We start from the raw sequence: 18,370 nt of genomic DNA on the forward strand, positions 1-18,370 counted from the left end.
ACTTGACACTTGCACCAATGTATGGAACACTATTTAACAATATCTTGTTAATAAAACACCATTTGCAAACAGTTTTAGGAAATATGGTCAGGTTGAGTTGTAAAATAGCCTAAACATGTATGGATGAAAGAAGAAAAGTGATGAGTCTTTAATTATGTTGTACATTAGAAAGTGTCCTACTGTTTTAGATTATACATTTTTACCCAATGCAAATCATAGATACATACAGATGTCATAAGATAATATCATTCAGTGTTTTCAGCCAAAAATAAATATTTCCAGATAGATTTAGAAGAAGTCAAATTTTATGAAATATTAAAAGTAAAATTTTAAGGATTAGGGCACAGCGCATTTTAATTCATTGAGTTATTAATTCTTTCATTCGTTCATTCTTTCAGTCATTTTCTTTTCGGCTTAGTCTCTTTATTAATCTGGGGCGCCACAGTGGAATGAACCGCCTACTTATCCAGCATATGGTTTATGCATTGGATGCCCTTCCATCTGCAACCGAACACTGGGAAACATCCATACACACTCATACACTACAGACAATTTAGCTCACCCAATTCACCTATAGCACGTCTTTGGACTTGTGAGGGAAACCGGAGCACCCAGGAGAAACTCACGCCAACACGGGAAGAACATGCAAACTCCACACAGAAACGCCAGCTGACGCAGCCAAGCTCAAACCAGCAACATTCTTGCTGTGAGGCGATAGAGCTACCCACTGTGTCACCGCGCTGCCCTTCATTAATTTAATTTATTATAATTATAGCCATTATTTAAACCATATTTTGATATTTTATTTCCACAAAAGGTTTTTGAAACATTAACCCGGTCTGGGTGAAGAATAGTAACTTCATCAACAATGACAAATATACAATTTGGATTTCATGGGAATTTCAGTCAATGCCCTAGCAGTATAAAATCACTTTTCTCAGTTTAATTTGACATGGTCACCAAAATGTCTATGACCTACATTTATCAAACGTTGTTTTGAATGATATAAACAAAACAAGTTGAGTACAGTATCCCCAAATTCAGGACAGACACCAGAAGGAAGGCTGTTCAAAGAATGGCTGGAATGAAGCCCTAATTACATTTGTTCCTTAAATGAAATTCTCATGAGCTCTAACAAGGAAAATAAGACCAAAAAGCTAAGATTTTGTATGAAGTAAATGAGACATTATTAATCAAACTGATAAGAGAATATTTGGAGGCAGGTTGAGTGAGTGACAGCTTCCACTGCCACTAAAACATTTGACTTTACCCCTAAGCAGACAGTTAAGGATAGCATGGCTGCCTCACAGCAAGAAGGTCACTGGTTGAGGAGGTCTATTTTTGAGGCATTTGCATGTTCTCCCTATGTCTGCTTGGGTGTCCAGTTGCTCCACATTCCCCCACAGTCCCCATAAGTTTACTGGATCAATTAAAATTGGCCATAATGTATGAATGGGAAAGTGTGTGGGTGTTTCCCCAGCACTGAGGGTTAGTAATCTCCAGGCTGTGTTGAGCCAGCGTAATTGTCATTTCATTCCATTATGGCGACCCCTGATAAAGCAGGGAATAAGCTGAAGGAAAATGAGTGAGTAGGCTAATATTGAAACCTAAATGTGTATAGGACAGACAGTAATATAAATAGGCGAATTACAGCCAAATAAATAAGTGAATAAATAAATGAAAGAAGCAGAACAGACCAAATCACTGGCTCCAGAATGATAATATGACACAAATTCATTAGGCCTACTTCATCAAAAGTATAAATTAGGCTAAAATATAATTAAATCAAGTAGCACTAAAAAGGATTAGGCTGTTTAATATTTTAATAAAATATAGTTTAATAAATAGCTAAACAACATTTTAAGCATAAGAGAAGTCCTTAAAACGTTTTTTTAACTTAGTCTACCAACTCAAACCTGTGCGTTATGTAGCCTTAACGTTAAACCGGCTTGCCACATGGGCTACAGTGTGACGACTACGGCAGATATGTAAAGCCGACCACACATTTCTTCAAATAAATCCTCGACGACGAATCGAAGGTCTACTAGACGTCAACTCCAAGACAGATATATCAGATAAGTAGCTGCCCCGGGCACTGCTCGCTTCCGCAAGACATTTCTAACGGCGTCGGAGCGCGAAGGAGGAGAGAAGCATCAGCATCAGTAATCAGACTAGGACGCGCTCCCTCCCAACCGCACGGCTGAGGCGGATTCAACTGCAGCACTGAGGGGACGTATATCGCTGGATGTGGCTGAAGACCGAGTGCTGGGATAAGAGAGAGCTGCTCATCCTAACCCTATGCGCCTTATAAACACTTCCCAATCTGGCGGGTTCAGGACTGAGGCAGGTGCAGCGGTGAGGGCGCATCCATGAGCGTCTTCTCCCGGGACGGCATGTTTTTAGTTTAACCGGATCGGGGAAGAGGAAAGGCGAGTTCGGAAGTTTTGATGCATATGATCACAACCACCATGATTTTTATGATCCTCGGTGCTTCAGTCGTCATGGTAAGACCTCCAAGCACTTCACAATTCAGCATTTCAGTCATTTTATTCAAAGTGAAATCGGGGCTTAACGAGAGTGCGGACCGCTGAAAGTCCATTTAAAAATATCATTAAGACCAGCACAACCGTACTTTGAGTGTATTAGTGGCTGATGTGGAAATGTAATGTGTATTTTCCCCTGCAGTGGTCACAGTACCAGGTCATGTAGCGGTTGCTGTGTTCCAATACTGCTTGTCATGTCCCGGTTGACTCGAATGGTTCTTTGCAGGCGATAGCGTGTTTAATGGACATGAACGCACTCCTGGACCGCTTTCACAACTACATCTTACCGCATTTACGAGGAGAAGACCGCGTCTGTCATTGCAACTGTGGAAGGTAAAAAAACAACAACAACCCAAACGTTAATAATGAATTGAATTCTATCTGGAGAGCCAGAAATTGACAGCTCTTACTAACAGCTTCTTAGGCCTGAGCCATTCTTCAGCCCTTCCGAAACACTGTGTTTTCCTTTTCATCTCAATTTTTCAATCGGAGATTGTCACATTACAGGCCTTATTTGTGTTTTCGTGGGGTTTTTGTCATAATTTGGGCGTAATTCGAGTGGTTTATCATAGCTACTGAGCAGCTACTGTTGCTTTGCGTCGGTGTTTGAGTAGAAGAATTCTCCTTGATTTTTCGGCTGGTGTTTTTTTCTTTCTGCGTATCAAGGTGTGATTTTTCTCAAAGATGTTGCTCTTTTTGGTGCTCCTTGATGTTAATGAAACAAAACGTGATTTCAATACAGTAGAGTTAATCCATAAGAACACTTCTGTCATGTTTATACTGAAACCAAAAATGGTTTGGACAAAATATAAACATTTTCTCTTTATTAAATACAGATAGTCTATTTTGGATATTATACAAACGTTTACATTTACAGTTTTTCCTTTTATATTGAATAGTAGGCCTATTGGAGCCTGACTTTTGAGCAGTTTAAGTGCAAACTGTTGATAACAAGTTGCTGAACATCTGAGGGTGGTAAATTGGGTCAGATCATAATTGCTCTCAATTAGAATTGCATGTTTTAACACCCTACTCTTAATAGTCTCCGCAGCACAAACTGCAGGTCTGCTTCCACATGGCAGACAAAAATGGAAACGCTTCAGGAGTTTTAAAGTCATCATTTGATTGTGTCACTTTTTGTAATGGTCCACCTAGGAACTAACCATTGTGACACAAAAGTCTTTCTTATGATCAACTAGTACAAAAGTATTTGTACTTTCTGGCATATACTTTTTTTATGCCCCTAAACACGACGCTACAGAAGAATAACTGTGATTGGTTGCTTCACATGTCTGTCAGACAGCCCTCTGGTCAGTGAAATCTGATGTGATTTTGCTACAGGAGACTATACTGTTGGTGAAGATCTGATAATAATTTGTAACTGATAACAGTACATGTTATGCACATTAAGTTAAGGAATAAAATCAAATATTTACTAAGACACGAGTCATATGAACTCATGTGTGAATAACGACCACCTTGACCATATGCTTGTGTCAGTTAATGTATTAATTAGCACTTTGAGGTTAAGTTTCCACTAATGAATTCATATGGCTCATAGCTAAGGTTAGTTCTTGATTAGTGTTTGCCTTAATACTCATCATTAGTTCACATTAAAGTAAAATTTCATTTATTAAATTATTATTTAAGGTAATCTGTTACAGTGTAACTCGATGCTATATCTTTTGTTTCCAAACATAGAGTATATTCTGTGTCATAAATCAGGACCAAGAGCATTATAAATGGGTCATGGTCAGTGAAAAGTTTCTCAGTGGCCTGATATTTGCAGAAACAAGGAATAAAACTCTAATGTAAATATTTATTTTCATACACGAAACACTATTTTATGATTTGTTTTAACCATCATTTTATTTTAATTCTTCAAGTGTGTCTATGGTATATAAATGTATGATCAAAGTGGTAATGTGTTCGCTTAACATCTGCATGCATATTTCAAAGAACAAACTTTAATTGAATACAAAAACTTATGCTGATGTAAAGTCCATTAACACAACCGATTTTATCTGACTATAACAATGTTACACTAAAATTAAAATAGCAGATACTATAACTGTATCAACACAACTATAATGATATGCAACACAGAGGGACGACTATATCATTGTTTAATGACTTTTAGATTTTTGTTGGCCGAGATAATAAATGACAAAACATTACCAGCCAATCAGAATCCATCCTACACCAACTAGCTTGAGCAATCAAAGTGCTAGAAGACAAAACTTCAGCACTCCAGAAGTATATCATCCGCTGATGTGCACATTAATATTATTGTTTTATTTTATATATAGTTATTATTCTTAGTGTGAATGGGCCTTTACTTCCTACTTTTTAAAAAATTGTAGAAGCTTTTATTGTGTTGTTCATAACATGACCCTGGGAAACAAAACCATGTTATGTTGAACAGGTGTATTTTTGACAATAGCTAAAAATTCACTGAATGGGTCAAAATGATAGATTTTTTTTTATGGCAAAAATCATTAGAATATTACGTAAAAATCATTTTCTTGTAGACATTTTGTGCATTTCTTACTGTAATATATGTATATCAAAACTCAGTTTTTGATTAGTTATTAGTAGAGCCAGACTGCAGACATTTTTTGCTATTTCTGCCAAGAATTTTGTTAAAAATCTGCGGATTTACGCAAAATTGTTTTGGTAGTATCGTAACTAAAAACTTAATATATGAAAAAAAATAATAGCTTGTTAACTTTTATTTAATGTGTACAATGCAAATCAATCTAGATCCACTAATTTAGTAAACAAAGCTAGTCTCTCATATAATATATCTTCTAAAAGACTGTATTGTAAAGAAATCAAATGAACACTTTCATTCATTCATTCATTTTCTTTTCGGCTTAGTAGCCAATTATTAATCAGGGGTCACCATAGCGGAATAAACCACCTGAACACTTTCATATTAGTCAATATTATTACTGAAATTAATTTAAAAACTGAATAAATATAAATTTACACACATAAATAGACTCAATGATGGGCCAAAAATCTGCGGACATCTGCGGATTTCTGCACACGCAGATTCCGTGTGAACCTAGTTATTAGTAAACACTAATTTAGAAAACTTTTAAGGTGATTTTTCTCAGTATTTCGATTTTTCTTTGTACACTCAGATGCCAGATTTTCAAATGGTTGTTTTTGGATTATGTTTCTGCATAAGGGTTGCATGATATTGGAAAAATTTGACTTTCTGCGATATATATTGCCATATGAATACTATTTCACCAGATGACTTAATTAGCTCTGTTTGGTAAGAATTCAGGTACAGAAATTGAATAATGAAATGTAAACTAGCACTGCATATGTCTTCACTGTATAAATAATTCAATGAAATATTTTTATCAAAGTTTCAAATGGTACAATTCTTTGTGCCTGAAAGCTCATACAGTAACAGGCCTTAAAAAATGATACACTTTTGCTCCATTATAGTTAAAATCTCCAATGACTCTATGTTCTGAACTCCAGCTCCTGGTCAAATATAATCCAAATTCAACATTGCAGATCCTGCGATGTGATTATTGCAGATGCACACGTTGCGATATCAATGTTAAAATGATATATTGTGCAGTCGTAACCTTCATCATGGAAGTGAGGATTGAGATTGTGTTAGGTGAGTTAGTAAACAATAAGTTAACAATGGGATATATGCACAGGGACTTTTCATTTTCAGCCAGGAGACCCGAGGGCTTCCGGTGAACTGTCTTTCCATTACAAAATTGTCACATTTAAGATCTAATTTCTTTAAAAATCAGAGATCTTCATTGCCAGTTAGATATACGACATGAAGTGGGTCTCAGATCGTACAAGAAGCACTGCATTAAATTCCATTTCCCCCCGCCATGTCTTTAAAATATGACAGTTTATTTCACTCCAGAATTTTCAATGTAATTTCTGTGATAGCCTGTTGCTACTGACGGCACTAGTGGTTACAATGGCCTTTCATCTTGTTTTATGCTTGAACAACTAAAGGAATGCTTAAGTCTATTTAAATGAATGTATTGTAATTACATTACAACATCGATGCTGTAAAAACAACCTTGTGAAATTGAAAATAGTCACATTAAGCTTTCACCAGAAGTTTATCATTGGCTTTAAAACTCTAGCTGTGCATAGAGCCCATTGTGTACATCGTATTTTACATAAAACCAAAGAAAGATGTGCATTTGCACATAATTCAGTTCAATGATGAGAATTTTCCCATTAAACATCCACAGTGCAGTGAAAAAGTTTATATGGCATAATCTGCAACAGCCTTGTCCCAAACCATATGTTCACTGCATTTACATGCTCCAAGACAACAACCCCAGCTTGACTGAGCTCAGTTGGAACCAAGTATCAGTATAGAAATGTCCTGCTGAGAGTGTTATTAAAGCAAATGTTGGTGCAATTGACATAATAGATCCTCATTGTCTTTCTCTCCACATTTATTGTTAAACTTTCCTACACTTCCATGTGAAATGTTCATGTCTCAGCTAAATACAAACCTCTAAACTGTTTTCCTCTCTCCGCCTCAGGCATCATGTTCATTACGTAATTCCATACGATGGAGACCATTCGCTCGTGGACTCATCCGAGAATTACTTTGTGAGTGACAGTGTGACCAAACAGGAGATGGACCTCATGCTGGGGCTGTTGCTGGGCTTCTGTATCAGCTGGCTGTTGTTGTGGCTGGATGGGGCTTTGCACTGTGCTGTGAGGGCCTGGAGAGCCAGTCGCTATTATGGTGAGTGGGAAGAACATTGTAACCAAGAGTATATGGAGAGCATATATGTGGATAGAGGACAGCGGATTTGCTTGTAGGAACGGCTATTGACAATTATTAGTGTTTACGGATTGATTTTTATGCATGAATCAAGCTTTCTTCCTTCATGTGAGTTTATGTTATGGACAAAAGTGCTTTTGTTTATTTGTTGCCATTATATATCTGACCCAGGACCACAAAACCAGTCATAAGTTTCAGTTTTTTTGAAGATTTAAACATCACCTAAAAGTTTTCTGCTGATTCATACTTTGTAACAGGGTGTTCGCAGCGTCTTAAAAAGCATTAAAAGTTGATAAATCAATGTAGATCAATTTAAGGCCCTTAAAAAGTATTAAAAAGTCTTAAATGCTATTTTGCAAGGTATTCAATTTTATATCATTTTTTATGCTTGTAAGCTAAAGTTTGCCTGAATTAAATCTGCGAATATCAGGATGCTGTGTAGTTTATGAAACCAATACTAGATTTGACATCATGCTGCTTTGTTTACTGCAGTAATCAAGGCAACACCATTATTTCTGCAGTTCTATAGGCGCCAATCTGCTGAATTACTTAGATTTAATAGATTTTTATTCAGTATATGAATAATGTTTTAGTTTTGGATTAGTTTCTTACATAAATATTTAGTAAATATACTGTAAGTTAAAATCTTGCCGGTGTTTCCGGTTGAAAAGTGGTTATAAGGTCTTAAAATGTATGGAAAGAGTCTTTAAAAAGGTCTTTAAAGGTATTGAATTTCACTCTCTGTTTCCTGTATATACTCTGTGTCAGGATAGAGATTGGACCATTCAAAAATCTTGAATCTGAAGGGTTTAAATTGTAAATAAAATGGAAATAAATCACCTTTAAAGTTTTCTAAATGAAGTGCCTAGTAATGCACATTATCAGAAATTATGGTTTAATACATTTACTGTAGGAAATGTACAAAATATCTTTGTGGAACATGATTTTTATTTAATATTCAAATGATTTTGGGCATAAAAATGTAGAATGTTGACCCATTCAGTGTGTTTTTGGCTATTGTCAAAAATATACTTATGCAATACAAGATTTTGCTGTAAGTTTAAGGTAATATAAGGCAATGTTAGGTTTTGTGGTCCTCCAGGGTCACATATATATTTTTTACGTGACAATTTTGATATTGAACATGATTTAGTGTTATTGCTGAAAAAATGGCATGTTTTATGTGCAGGATTTAAATGGGTACTAAAACTGGTTACTGTATCTTAAAAGAATTGACGTCAAATATTTTACTGTGATGAGCAAGTGCCTTAGTGACAATTTGAACAAAGTTTAAAATATGTTAGTTAGCTCTGTCTCAATATTAAAATTAAATAATTGAGAACAAAATTTGTATATTTTAATAATCTTGAAAGTGGTGTTTAAAAATATGCCATGCTAGAGCACATAATTTCATTACATGAACAGTTGGTGTTGTAGAGTGATCATTTACCTGCATTTGTGTAGGATTAAATCCTTATACAGTTTCTAAAAAGGTCTTTAAAATGTGTCCCACTGTATTGGCTTTTATGTTAATAAACATATTTTTCCCAAACTTTTTTTCCAAAATTCAATTTTCTTTCCCCAAACATTTACACACCTACATTATTCATTTTCATCAGCTGTCGGTGCTCCCCTTCAGCCCTGTTATTATCACCCTAGTAATGAATGCATTAAGATGGAGACTCTGGCTGCAGAAATTAACAGCAGGTTTTCAGTCAATGTAACTGAATCACAGGCAATGCAGCAGTTGTTCACAACAGTTTGTGGTCCTTTGAGGGCAAAGAGGTGCATAAGCTGTGGCGGAATATGTAAATAGCTCTTTAGAAGGGGATGCTTGTGATTATTGTGTTCATCGAATGAACTTGTGGGTCAAGGAGAGTAAAATATTAAAAAAAAGAAAAAAATTTGAAGTTTGGAAGAACAAGAATACATTAAACAAAATAGATTATAAAGTGCCACCAACATGTAATTTAGTAATTAAGCTCTCCTCATCAGTTGCTGATTAGCTTGTTAGAGCTTATTTTGTGATAGTCAATGACTGTAAATTATCCCGCTTCTCACCACATAAACACGTGAATATGAAATGCGAAGGATATTTGATTTTACAATTATTGTTTCATCCTGACTGTCTTATCTTGAAAATTGCACAAAGAAAAGAAAACCTCTGTTACAGTGTGCAGATACAATAAGTTGCATTTATATTACAATAATATTGAAACTGAAGAGGTTGCAACAATCGATAACCAAGAGAAAAGACGGTGTTTTTTTGCCTTTGTATGAAATTAAAAATTGTTATTCTAGTTGTGTGAGAGACATGACAGCAGTTTTCAGCTGCAGAGGAGTTCACTGAAGGACATGGATGACAAAATTTAGTAATTGACCAATCAGATCATGTTCCAGAGTACCATGTAAGAAATATTAATATACAATTTAAAGGTACATTTTGCCAAATTCTATCATCATTCACTCACCTTCATGTCATTTCAAACCCTTTAAGACTTTGGGTAATCTCCAAAACACAAATTTAGTTTTTTAATAATATTTTTTTTTCTGGCCCTCCAACGAAGAATCTGTTAATCAATAATTAGAAGATCCAAAAAGGTCTGTGTAGGTGTGGTAAAATTAATTCACCTTTTGTATGGATAATAAAGGTTAACACAGTTATTAAGGATTTATATATAAAAAAAATCTGAATAAATATAAGACTCATTGTTTAAATTTTGAGGGATTTTTAGTTGAGGCTATGCTATGATTGTAGAATGTATTCCATATTATTCAAAGTATTTTGTGATTAAATTTAGAGAACAGAAATGATTTTAGCACAAAGAAAGATTACACTACATCATTAGTCTCTCCCACTGCTCTGGTTAATCTTGACTCATACTTCTTCTAGCCTCTTCTACATTTCAGTGACTTTAGTGTTTTTTAGACATAATTTGATCACCAAGAATTTCCAGCGTTTTCAATCAAGTTCAGACAGGGCTCTGTGCTGGCCATTTCATTATTTCAGTGTTTTCAATTTCAAGGAACTGATTTGCAAACACTTCTTTACACACTTTGGATTCAGTTTTCCATAGTTTCCCATTGAACCCAAGAAAATTAAAACTGTTTTAAATTGAACTGATTGAGCAGTTCTCTATCCACACAACATGCTCAACAACAAATGTTAGTCTAGTCTTTAGATTTTTTTCTGTTAATGAGAGGTTTGGTCCCTGTAAACACTGCGCTTTCAAACCAAAAGTGCATGCTGGGATACAGAGCCTTATCATGTTCATTGCTGAATTGGCGAACGATTCCAGCTTCAGTGTTGAACCGATTGCCCATAGAAATTGTTTCTCCACAGATTCTGTCCTCTGTTGCATTTATCTTTTGTGGACGACCAGCTTTTTGGGGGGGCTTGAATGAGAAAGCAACATTGGAAGAATGCAATTTTCTAGAAATCAATGGTAAAGGCCAGCTTTCTTGCTATTGCTGAAAGCATTGTCTCTTTGGCCTTCATGTATGTATGAATGTAACTGAAAATATATAGGAAAATATGTGCTCTTTTGCACCTATTAGTATAACTTCAAATATGACTAAGCAGTGACCACAACATTTTAGAAATTGCTGTTGTCCAATTTAATCTTCAATAAATTGGATCTAAATAATTTGGTTGTACGTACCATACAACCATATATTCAGCACATAACATACTGTATGCTAAAGACTGAAGCTTTGTCGGTGTCAATAGCCAAGTGGTTATTATATAACCACCACTATATGATATAATTATATGATATATCGGACAATGGTGCTCAGGGTGACCTGAGTTTGATTCCTGGCTTGAGGTTCTATGCTGCTCCTTCTCCACTCTACTCCCAATGCTTTCCTGTCTGTCCTCCACTATCCTATCTCAATAAAAGGTGAAAACCCCTCTTAAAAAAGACTGAAGCTTTTATATATATATATATATATATATATATATATATATATATATATATATATATATATATATATATATATATATATATATATATATATATATATATATATATATATATATATATATATATATTAACCAACATTCTTGGAACTACATAGTGAGGGGAAAAAATAAAGACAAAATTTTTATCTTTTAGGTGAATTATCCTTCAGCATCCAAAGGGGAATATATATATTCTAACTGTGACTATATCTTTGAGAAAAACTACATCCTTCTATATGAATCTAGATCCAACACAAAATGGTTTCTCCATATGATATGACCTGCTGAAAAAATACTGGGGATGCCCCTCTTGTAAACCACACCACAGCTGTGAAATTGTGACGTTGATGGCAGGTCAGCCTCATTTAGCCTCACAAAGACAGGGAGTGAAGGTGAGGCTGATGGAAAGGAAGGAGGGAGGGAGATGCTGTCATGCCCCGCCCCCACCCGCACACACATAGACTTGCACCCTTGTACTGTGCAAGTGCTATAAATAGACAAAGAGCAGCTGGATAGAGAAGGCAAGTTGGCGAGACGTAAGCGTGCAGTCATACTCATACATGCACACACATACAATTCATGTTCTGTGAATTGAGACAGTCATGAATTTTAGCTCTCATTTCTTATTTTAGCATCAAAATGTATTTCAGTAATTATTAATCAGATCAGGTGTGATATTTGATCATTTATTTATTTTGTTGAAGTAAAACTATTAATATATTTTGAATTGAATATAATATTTTTACATTTTATAATCTATATATATATATATATATTGTAATTATTTGTATAGAGATGTTTTATTTATTATAACACAGTCATCAAAAACCTGAAAATGTTATAAAAATGATTAAAAATAAAGTAAAATTAGGGACATACAGAAGAATCAGTATACACAAAATATACAGTACAACATCCATATATACAAAAGTCTTTATATACTGTTAAACCTCAATGTTCAGCTCTTCGTTGTACTCTTCCTTCTATTCCTTTGGCCCATATATACATGGCTTAAAAAACCCTTATTCACCGTCTTCCTCTGTGTACCCTTCACCACAGTCCTAGTGGATGGCAGACCCATGAAAGGCTATAAATAACCCCCGCTCCCTTTAACACACACACACTGACACACTTCCAGCAGGGCTAGTTGTCTGAGGGACTCTCTGTGGTTTCGCTATACCTCCACGTCTGCACCCACATGCTGTTTCCATTAACACATTGAGCAGACATGCTGCTTCATTGTAAGATATACATTTTCTTAACCATCTCATTAGCGTAGTCATTAAGAAATGTATGGATCTCCGCCATTCGACCACTGCTAATGGGTTTTTCTCTCACAGACACCCCTTCCTGGTCGTGGTTGCCACAGTTTTGCAACCTTCGGGACCTGCGTAGACGTGCACAGCTTCGGCAACTGGAGGACTCCAGCGGAAACATGGTGCACATCAAGCAGAAGCTCTATCACAATGGTCACCCCAGTCCCCGTCACCTCTGACTTTACCGGCAGTTTCCACAAAACTGCTCCATTACCAGCTGCTGCCTCAGAGACCCACTTTAATTGTTCCACTACATCTTTTAGACCTTCAAAAACCACTCGAGTATTTGCCAAAAGAAGAAAGAAGATTCTTGTTGCCATTATGCTGATCCGTGTCAATGCTCGCCGTGTTTGGCGGGCGATTTAGAAAGGTTTTTCTCTGTACAGGCATTTTATTTTCAATTGCTGAATCTAGGCATGCACTTTTAGAATGGGGGAGGATGCAAGAAATAATTTTTGTGAGACATTTTGAGCCAATTCATGTTTTTTTCCTTGCTTTCCCCCCCCCCACCCACCTTTTTTAGCTTTTTCATCAGGACTTTTTGGGAGGGGGGTGATTAGCGGGTGGGGTGGGAGGTGGGCGGTCATGGTTTTGTGATGGTATAGTTAGAGATTAATGCTCATGTAAATAGTTATACATATTGTTTTACGGGATTTAAAAGGTTAGATCAACTCAAAAATGAAAATTCGGTCAGTTTACTCACTCTTATGTCATTCTAAACACATGGCATAAGAAAAAGAGATTTCTGCACTGTTCATGCAAAGTGCTTTGAAACATCTGTGAAGAATCAAAAGAAATCCATATGAATTTAGCATTCAAATCCAAGTCTTCTGATACGTGGACAACATTTACAGCATTCAGATTTAGGGCTCTATTTTAATGATCTAGGCACAAAGTCTAAAGATCATGCCTCATAAGCATTAAGGATGGAAAAATACACTTTGCGCCCTGGCGCATGGTCAAACAGGGTTGTGCTTATTTTCTTAATGAGTTATGGGTGTGTTTTGAGTATAACGTGCATTAAACCAATCAGAGTCTCATCTCCCATTCTCGAGTCAGTTGCTTCACGCCATGGCGCATTTGCCATTTAAATGGCGGACTTTGTTAGTGGAAAAAATGAACACTAGTGAGAAAACTGTTAAACAGACCATCTGCGTGAGAATAAGAAAACAGCCTCCTCCATTCAGCCTAATTACTTTTGCTTTCTCTTTACTTTTACTCTTTACTTTACTCCTTTACTTTCGTGGAGTAAGGAAATGGTGGAAACTCACTCCACTGAAGACATCGATTAGCCTACATATTTAATTTTAAGCGCAAAGATTTGTGTCAAAACTATTTGTAAATTCAATTCTAATTTCCAGCAAACAAATAAATGAACAATAATAACGAAGTGTGGTCAAAAAAGTTTTATCTAAACACACATTCTATTCTTATGCCTCATATGGTGATACATACATCTCCCATTCTATTCTTATGCCTCATATGGTGATGCATACATCTCCAAAACCTGACAGGTGGACAAACCTAAACTTTTTTTATTAAAACAAATATAAATATTCATATAATAAATAATACTTCTAATAATAATAACATTATACAAATGCAAATTGTCATGAATAAACTGAAAAAAGCCTCCCGACATGAATGTATGGAGGCAGTGGTTTTTATATTTATGTAGAAAATAACAATTTTTGTAACATTTCAATCATTTGAGTTTTTTTTTTCATATGTAAAAATATTTGTCTGTAAATCCTGTAAAACCTGTTTTGAACCCACATAGGCACATAACTAACACGCTCTGTGCTGGACTTTAAACCTGCTTTTAGATGGCACAGTCGATTTGAGTTCTTCAAAATAGCAACACGCCAGCAATGCTCCTTAACACACCTCTATTTTAGGCCAGCACGCCCATGAATCCACAAAGTGGTGCAAATGGATTTGCTGTTTAAACAAAGGGGTGCAAAACGTGAAAATCAGGGTTGCGCCGATCTGAAAATAGCAGCAAAATGCGCTAAACACGTCTTGCACCTTATTGCGCCTGGTGTATGATAGGGCCCTTAGTCATGGAAACTTAAACATGCCTGCTTGACTTGTGAGAACCAATTAGGTTCATTCTCATGTGTCACATGGCATGTTTGAACTTCCAAGCACCAATGAGGTTTGTTCACACACATCAAGCAATTATAGTTGAGACAAAGATTACAATAATACAATAGCTGTGTGCCAGTTTGCATAATTACGCACTACTCTATTTACATTGAAAATTTTTAAAAATCAAACTTATTTAGTGTGGAATGTTGAGCACTTCATGCACTCGATTATCAAAGATTTAATTACATAATGGAGCTTTAAATGACAAAATAACCTTATAAAATTCATACGCTGGATGATTGAGTGTATAAGCTGTAAAGTGCATCATCTAGGACACAGCTACAGATGGTCCACTTTGAAAAGGAGAGTATGGTAGAATAAGTTGCACTTTCTAAGTAAAATATTTTGCTTCCAAATGCGTTTATCACCAACTTTCAATACATATTATCAAGTACATTTTTTAGTTTATAAGTAGGCAGGCAGTTGTTGTTTCATCTTTCTTTCTTAGTCTCTTTTTAAACAGATTTGTCTATGTTGTCACATTTAACGTCTTCCACGCTTTAGTTTATTTAATTTTCGTAGCAGTGCAATGTTAATCTAACATTTGGAGGTCTTTCATGTGGAGAAATCTGCTTAGTTCACCCCAAAATTTAATTTCAGTCATCATTTATTGTACTGACAGTCTTCTTGTTCCAAACCTGATTCTGAACACAAAAGAAGATATTTTGAACAATACTGTAAACTGAGAGCCATTGACTTCCATTGTATTTGTTTACTTTGGTTGTCAATGGCTTTCAGAAATTCTTAATGGTTTGGAACCCTCTTGAGGGTGAGAAATTTTCATGTTTGGGCAGAACGATCTTAAACTCTCTTTAATGGTGCATTCCGAACAAACATATCTATAAAAGTTCACAGCATTGTTTACAATGACATTAACTTAATATTTCTCATCAGATTAGAAATGAGTTATTAATCATAATCCTTTTCTCTCTACTTAACAAACGGTCTCGTTTACTCACCATGTTTGTCTTTTTTTATTTTTTTATTTTTTTATTCATGTTTGTAATTGCAAATATATGGCACTTTATCAAAGAGTGTTTTAAGATTTCCCTATTCAAGTAGATAGGACTTGGTATAAAACAGCTGCACAGAAGTATTGCAAATATGGCTGCCAAGTGAACAGACTTTCCTTCAAATGTTCTTTGGTTGAGCTTCTGTTTATGTTCATTGATCAATGTTTATTTGTGAATCCCAGCTCGAGTTTAATCTGTTCATCATATTAAGCAATCGTGTCTCTTGAATTAAGCCACTAGATTCATATGGATTTACTTTTGGATCTCTTTGCAAATGTTTTGGGCGAACAGACTTTCCTAAAACAGTATCTTCGTTTGTGTTTAAAGATGAACATGAAGGTGAACAAATGGTGACAGGATTTCAAATGTGAATTGAACTAATCTTTTAAGCAAACACAGGGGGCGGGAGAATCTTAGAGACGACGAGTTTGAAAATAGAGGAAAAAACATAAAGAGGAAAGAATATTGAATGCAGATGTGATATGTGAACTTTTTGAATGGATGATAAAGAGATCGACTAGCTTTGTTACTACGTGAAATAATTGAATGTATTAATTTTATCTGTAAATAAAGGAGAGTGCGGGAAGGTTGAAATGAGCGGTCAGGGCTCTTTTTGTTGTTTTGAACGTCATCCTTCATTTGTGAGAGAATCGCTAGCACTTGCCTTGTCTTCCCTACACTGTGTCTGATAGTCCTTCCAGGTGTGCTTTTAAAACTATACTCCATACTCAAACAAAGAACAACCAGCCTGCCAGCACAGAGAGCCCTGACCCAATTTTCTCTTCCTCTTTATGTCCAGACATTGCTGTTGTGAAGATAAAATGTCTGTTTTATTAAAAGTGCCATTGAAGCACAACAGTGACCCCTAGTTTCGGGATGTGTCATTTCTGCTACTGAAGGTATGGATGGAGCATTCACACGCTACACAACTGTGTGTAATGTGTCCACAGTCCTATTGGGGTGATATAAAGACAGTAAGTGTCTTTTTTTTTAATTACCTGACGTTAAAATAGGATCCAAATGCCTCCCATTTTGAGGCCCACCCTTTGATGCAACTTGATGTAGGAGTGCGGTTTCCCACCCATCAATTTGATTGACAGCCACGTATTAACATGTTTAAAACGTTTTTAAAACAGTGCATGTTTGTAATGAATTACGGCGGTTTTACCATCTTTACTTCATCACCACAACTGCGTGTCAGTACAATTATAAAAGAAGACACTTCAATTCTGGTTTAAGGACGTTAAATCAGGTTTATTTTGTACATAACATAACAGATATCCATACAGCAATGGATATTAATGTGTTTTCTGTCACATTTGGCGTGCAAAAACAGTGCAAAATTAAACTCACGCGGTGTGTGTTTGTCTGCTGTGTGTGTGTGTGCACGGCATTATGTGTGACTCGTCATTAGAGAAAGGCTTGAATATACTCCACAACAAATACATCAAATAATCATTGGGAGATTTCTTACTGTAGTATTTCTCACAAATGTTACGTGTGATCTGCTTTCTTTATGTCTGTCACTGTGCTGTTTATCTGACGCATGGAGATGAAGACACACTCTGACAGGTATGTGGGAATGGTGGGCGAGGAGAACTAGCTCATTTGCTTTAAAGGCACAGACAACAAAAACAGATACATTGTGTTCAGAGCAGAAAATGGCAATATTCTGAAAGGTATAATACATAATCTGATGGGTGTTTTGAGCTGAAACTTTACAGACACATTCGGAGCTCAAAGACTTATCTTAAATTTTGAAAAGGGGGTAAAATAGGTGCCCTTTAATGATTAATTATAAAAAGTCTTGGTAACATGAATGAAACTGATAGGATCTAGTTAATGTGATCTAATGCAATACATGGTGAAATCAGGTGATGCTTTTAATTAAGAACTATTTATGTTAAAGTTTGGAATAATTTAAAAAAATGCTGCATTAATTGTGTTTTTTATGGTCATTATGCACATTGTCCTTATAGACACAAATGCATTTAATGAAAATACAGTTAAACAGAAATATTGTGAATTAAGAACGGTTTGGGCTGCATGGCGCAGTGGGTAACACATTCGCCTCACAGCAAGAAGGTTGCTGGTCCGAGCCTCGGCTGGGTCAGTTGGCATTTCTGTTTGCATGTTCTCCTGTGTTGGCGTGGGTTTCCTCCGGGTCCTCTGGTTTCCCCCACAAGTCCAAAAACATGTGGTATAGGTGAATTGGGTAAGCTAAAATTGTCCGTATGTATGTGTGGGAATGAGTGTGTATGGATGTTTCCCAGTGATGGGTTGCAGCTGGAACGGCATCTGCAGCGTAATACATATGCTGGATAAGTTGGCTGCTCATTCCGCTGTGGCGACCCTAGATTAATAAAGGGACTAAGCTGAAAAGAAAATGAATTTCAAACATCCATACATATTCATTCACACTCATACACTACGGACAATTTAGCCTTCCCAATTCACCTGTACCACATGTTTTTGGACTGTGGGGGAAACCGGAGCACCCTGAGGAAACTCACGTGAACACAGGGAGAACATGCAAACTCCACACAGAAACGCCAACTGACCCAGCCGAGGCTCGAACCAGCGAC

At 36.0% G+C, this 18,370-nt stretch overlaps 1 protein-coding gene across 1 annotated transcript; it reads left to right on the forward strand.

The window, feature by feature from the left end:
* Positions 1-1,985: 1,985 nt before the first annotated feature.
* tmem240a (transmembrane protein 240a) lies at positions 1,986-13,179 on the forward strand. The gene is made up of 4 exons (XM_056449651.1): positions 1,986-2,504; positions 2,770-2,876; positions 7,094-7,302; positions 12,646-13,179. The coding sequence occupies exons 1-4, from the start codon at positions 2,448-2,450 to the stop codon at positions 12,798-12,800; spliced, it is 528 nt and encodes a 175-aa protein (XP_056305626.1). The 5' UTR covers positions 1,986-2,447; the 3' UTR covers positions 12,801-13,179.
* The last annotated feature ends 5,191 nt before the right edge of the window (positions 13,180-18,370 follow it).

The sequence above is a fragment of the Danio aesculapii genome, chromosome 23 (genome assembly GCF_903798145.1).
Source record: "Danio aesculapii chromosome 23, fDanAes4.1, whole genome shotgun sequence".
In the NCBI taxonomy this organism is placed as follows: domain Eukaryota; kingdom Metazoa; phylum Chordata; class Actinopteri; order Cypriniformes; family Danionidae; genus Danio; species Danio aesculapii.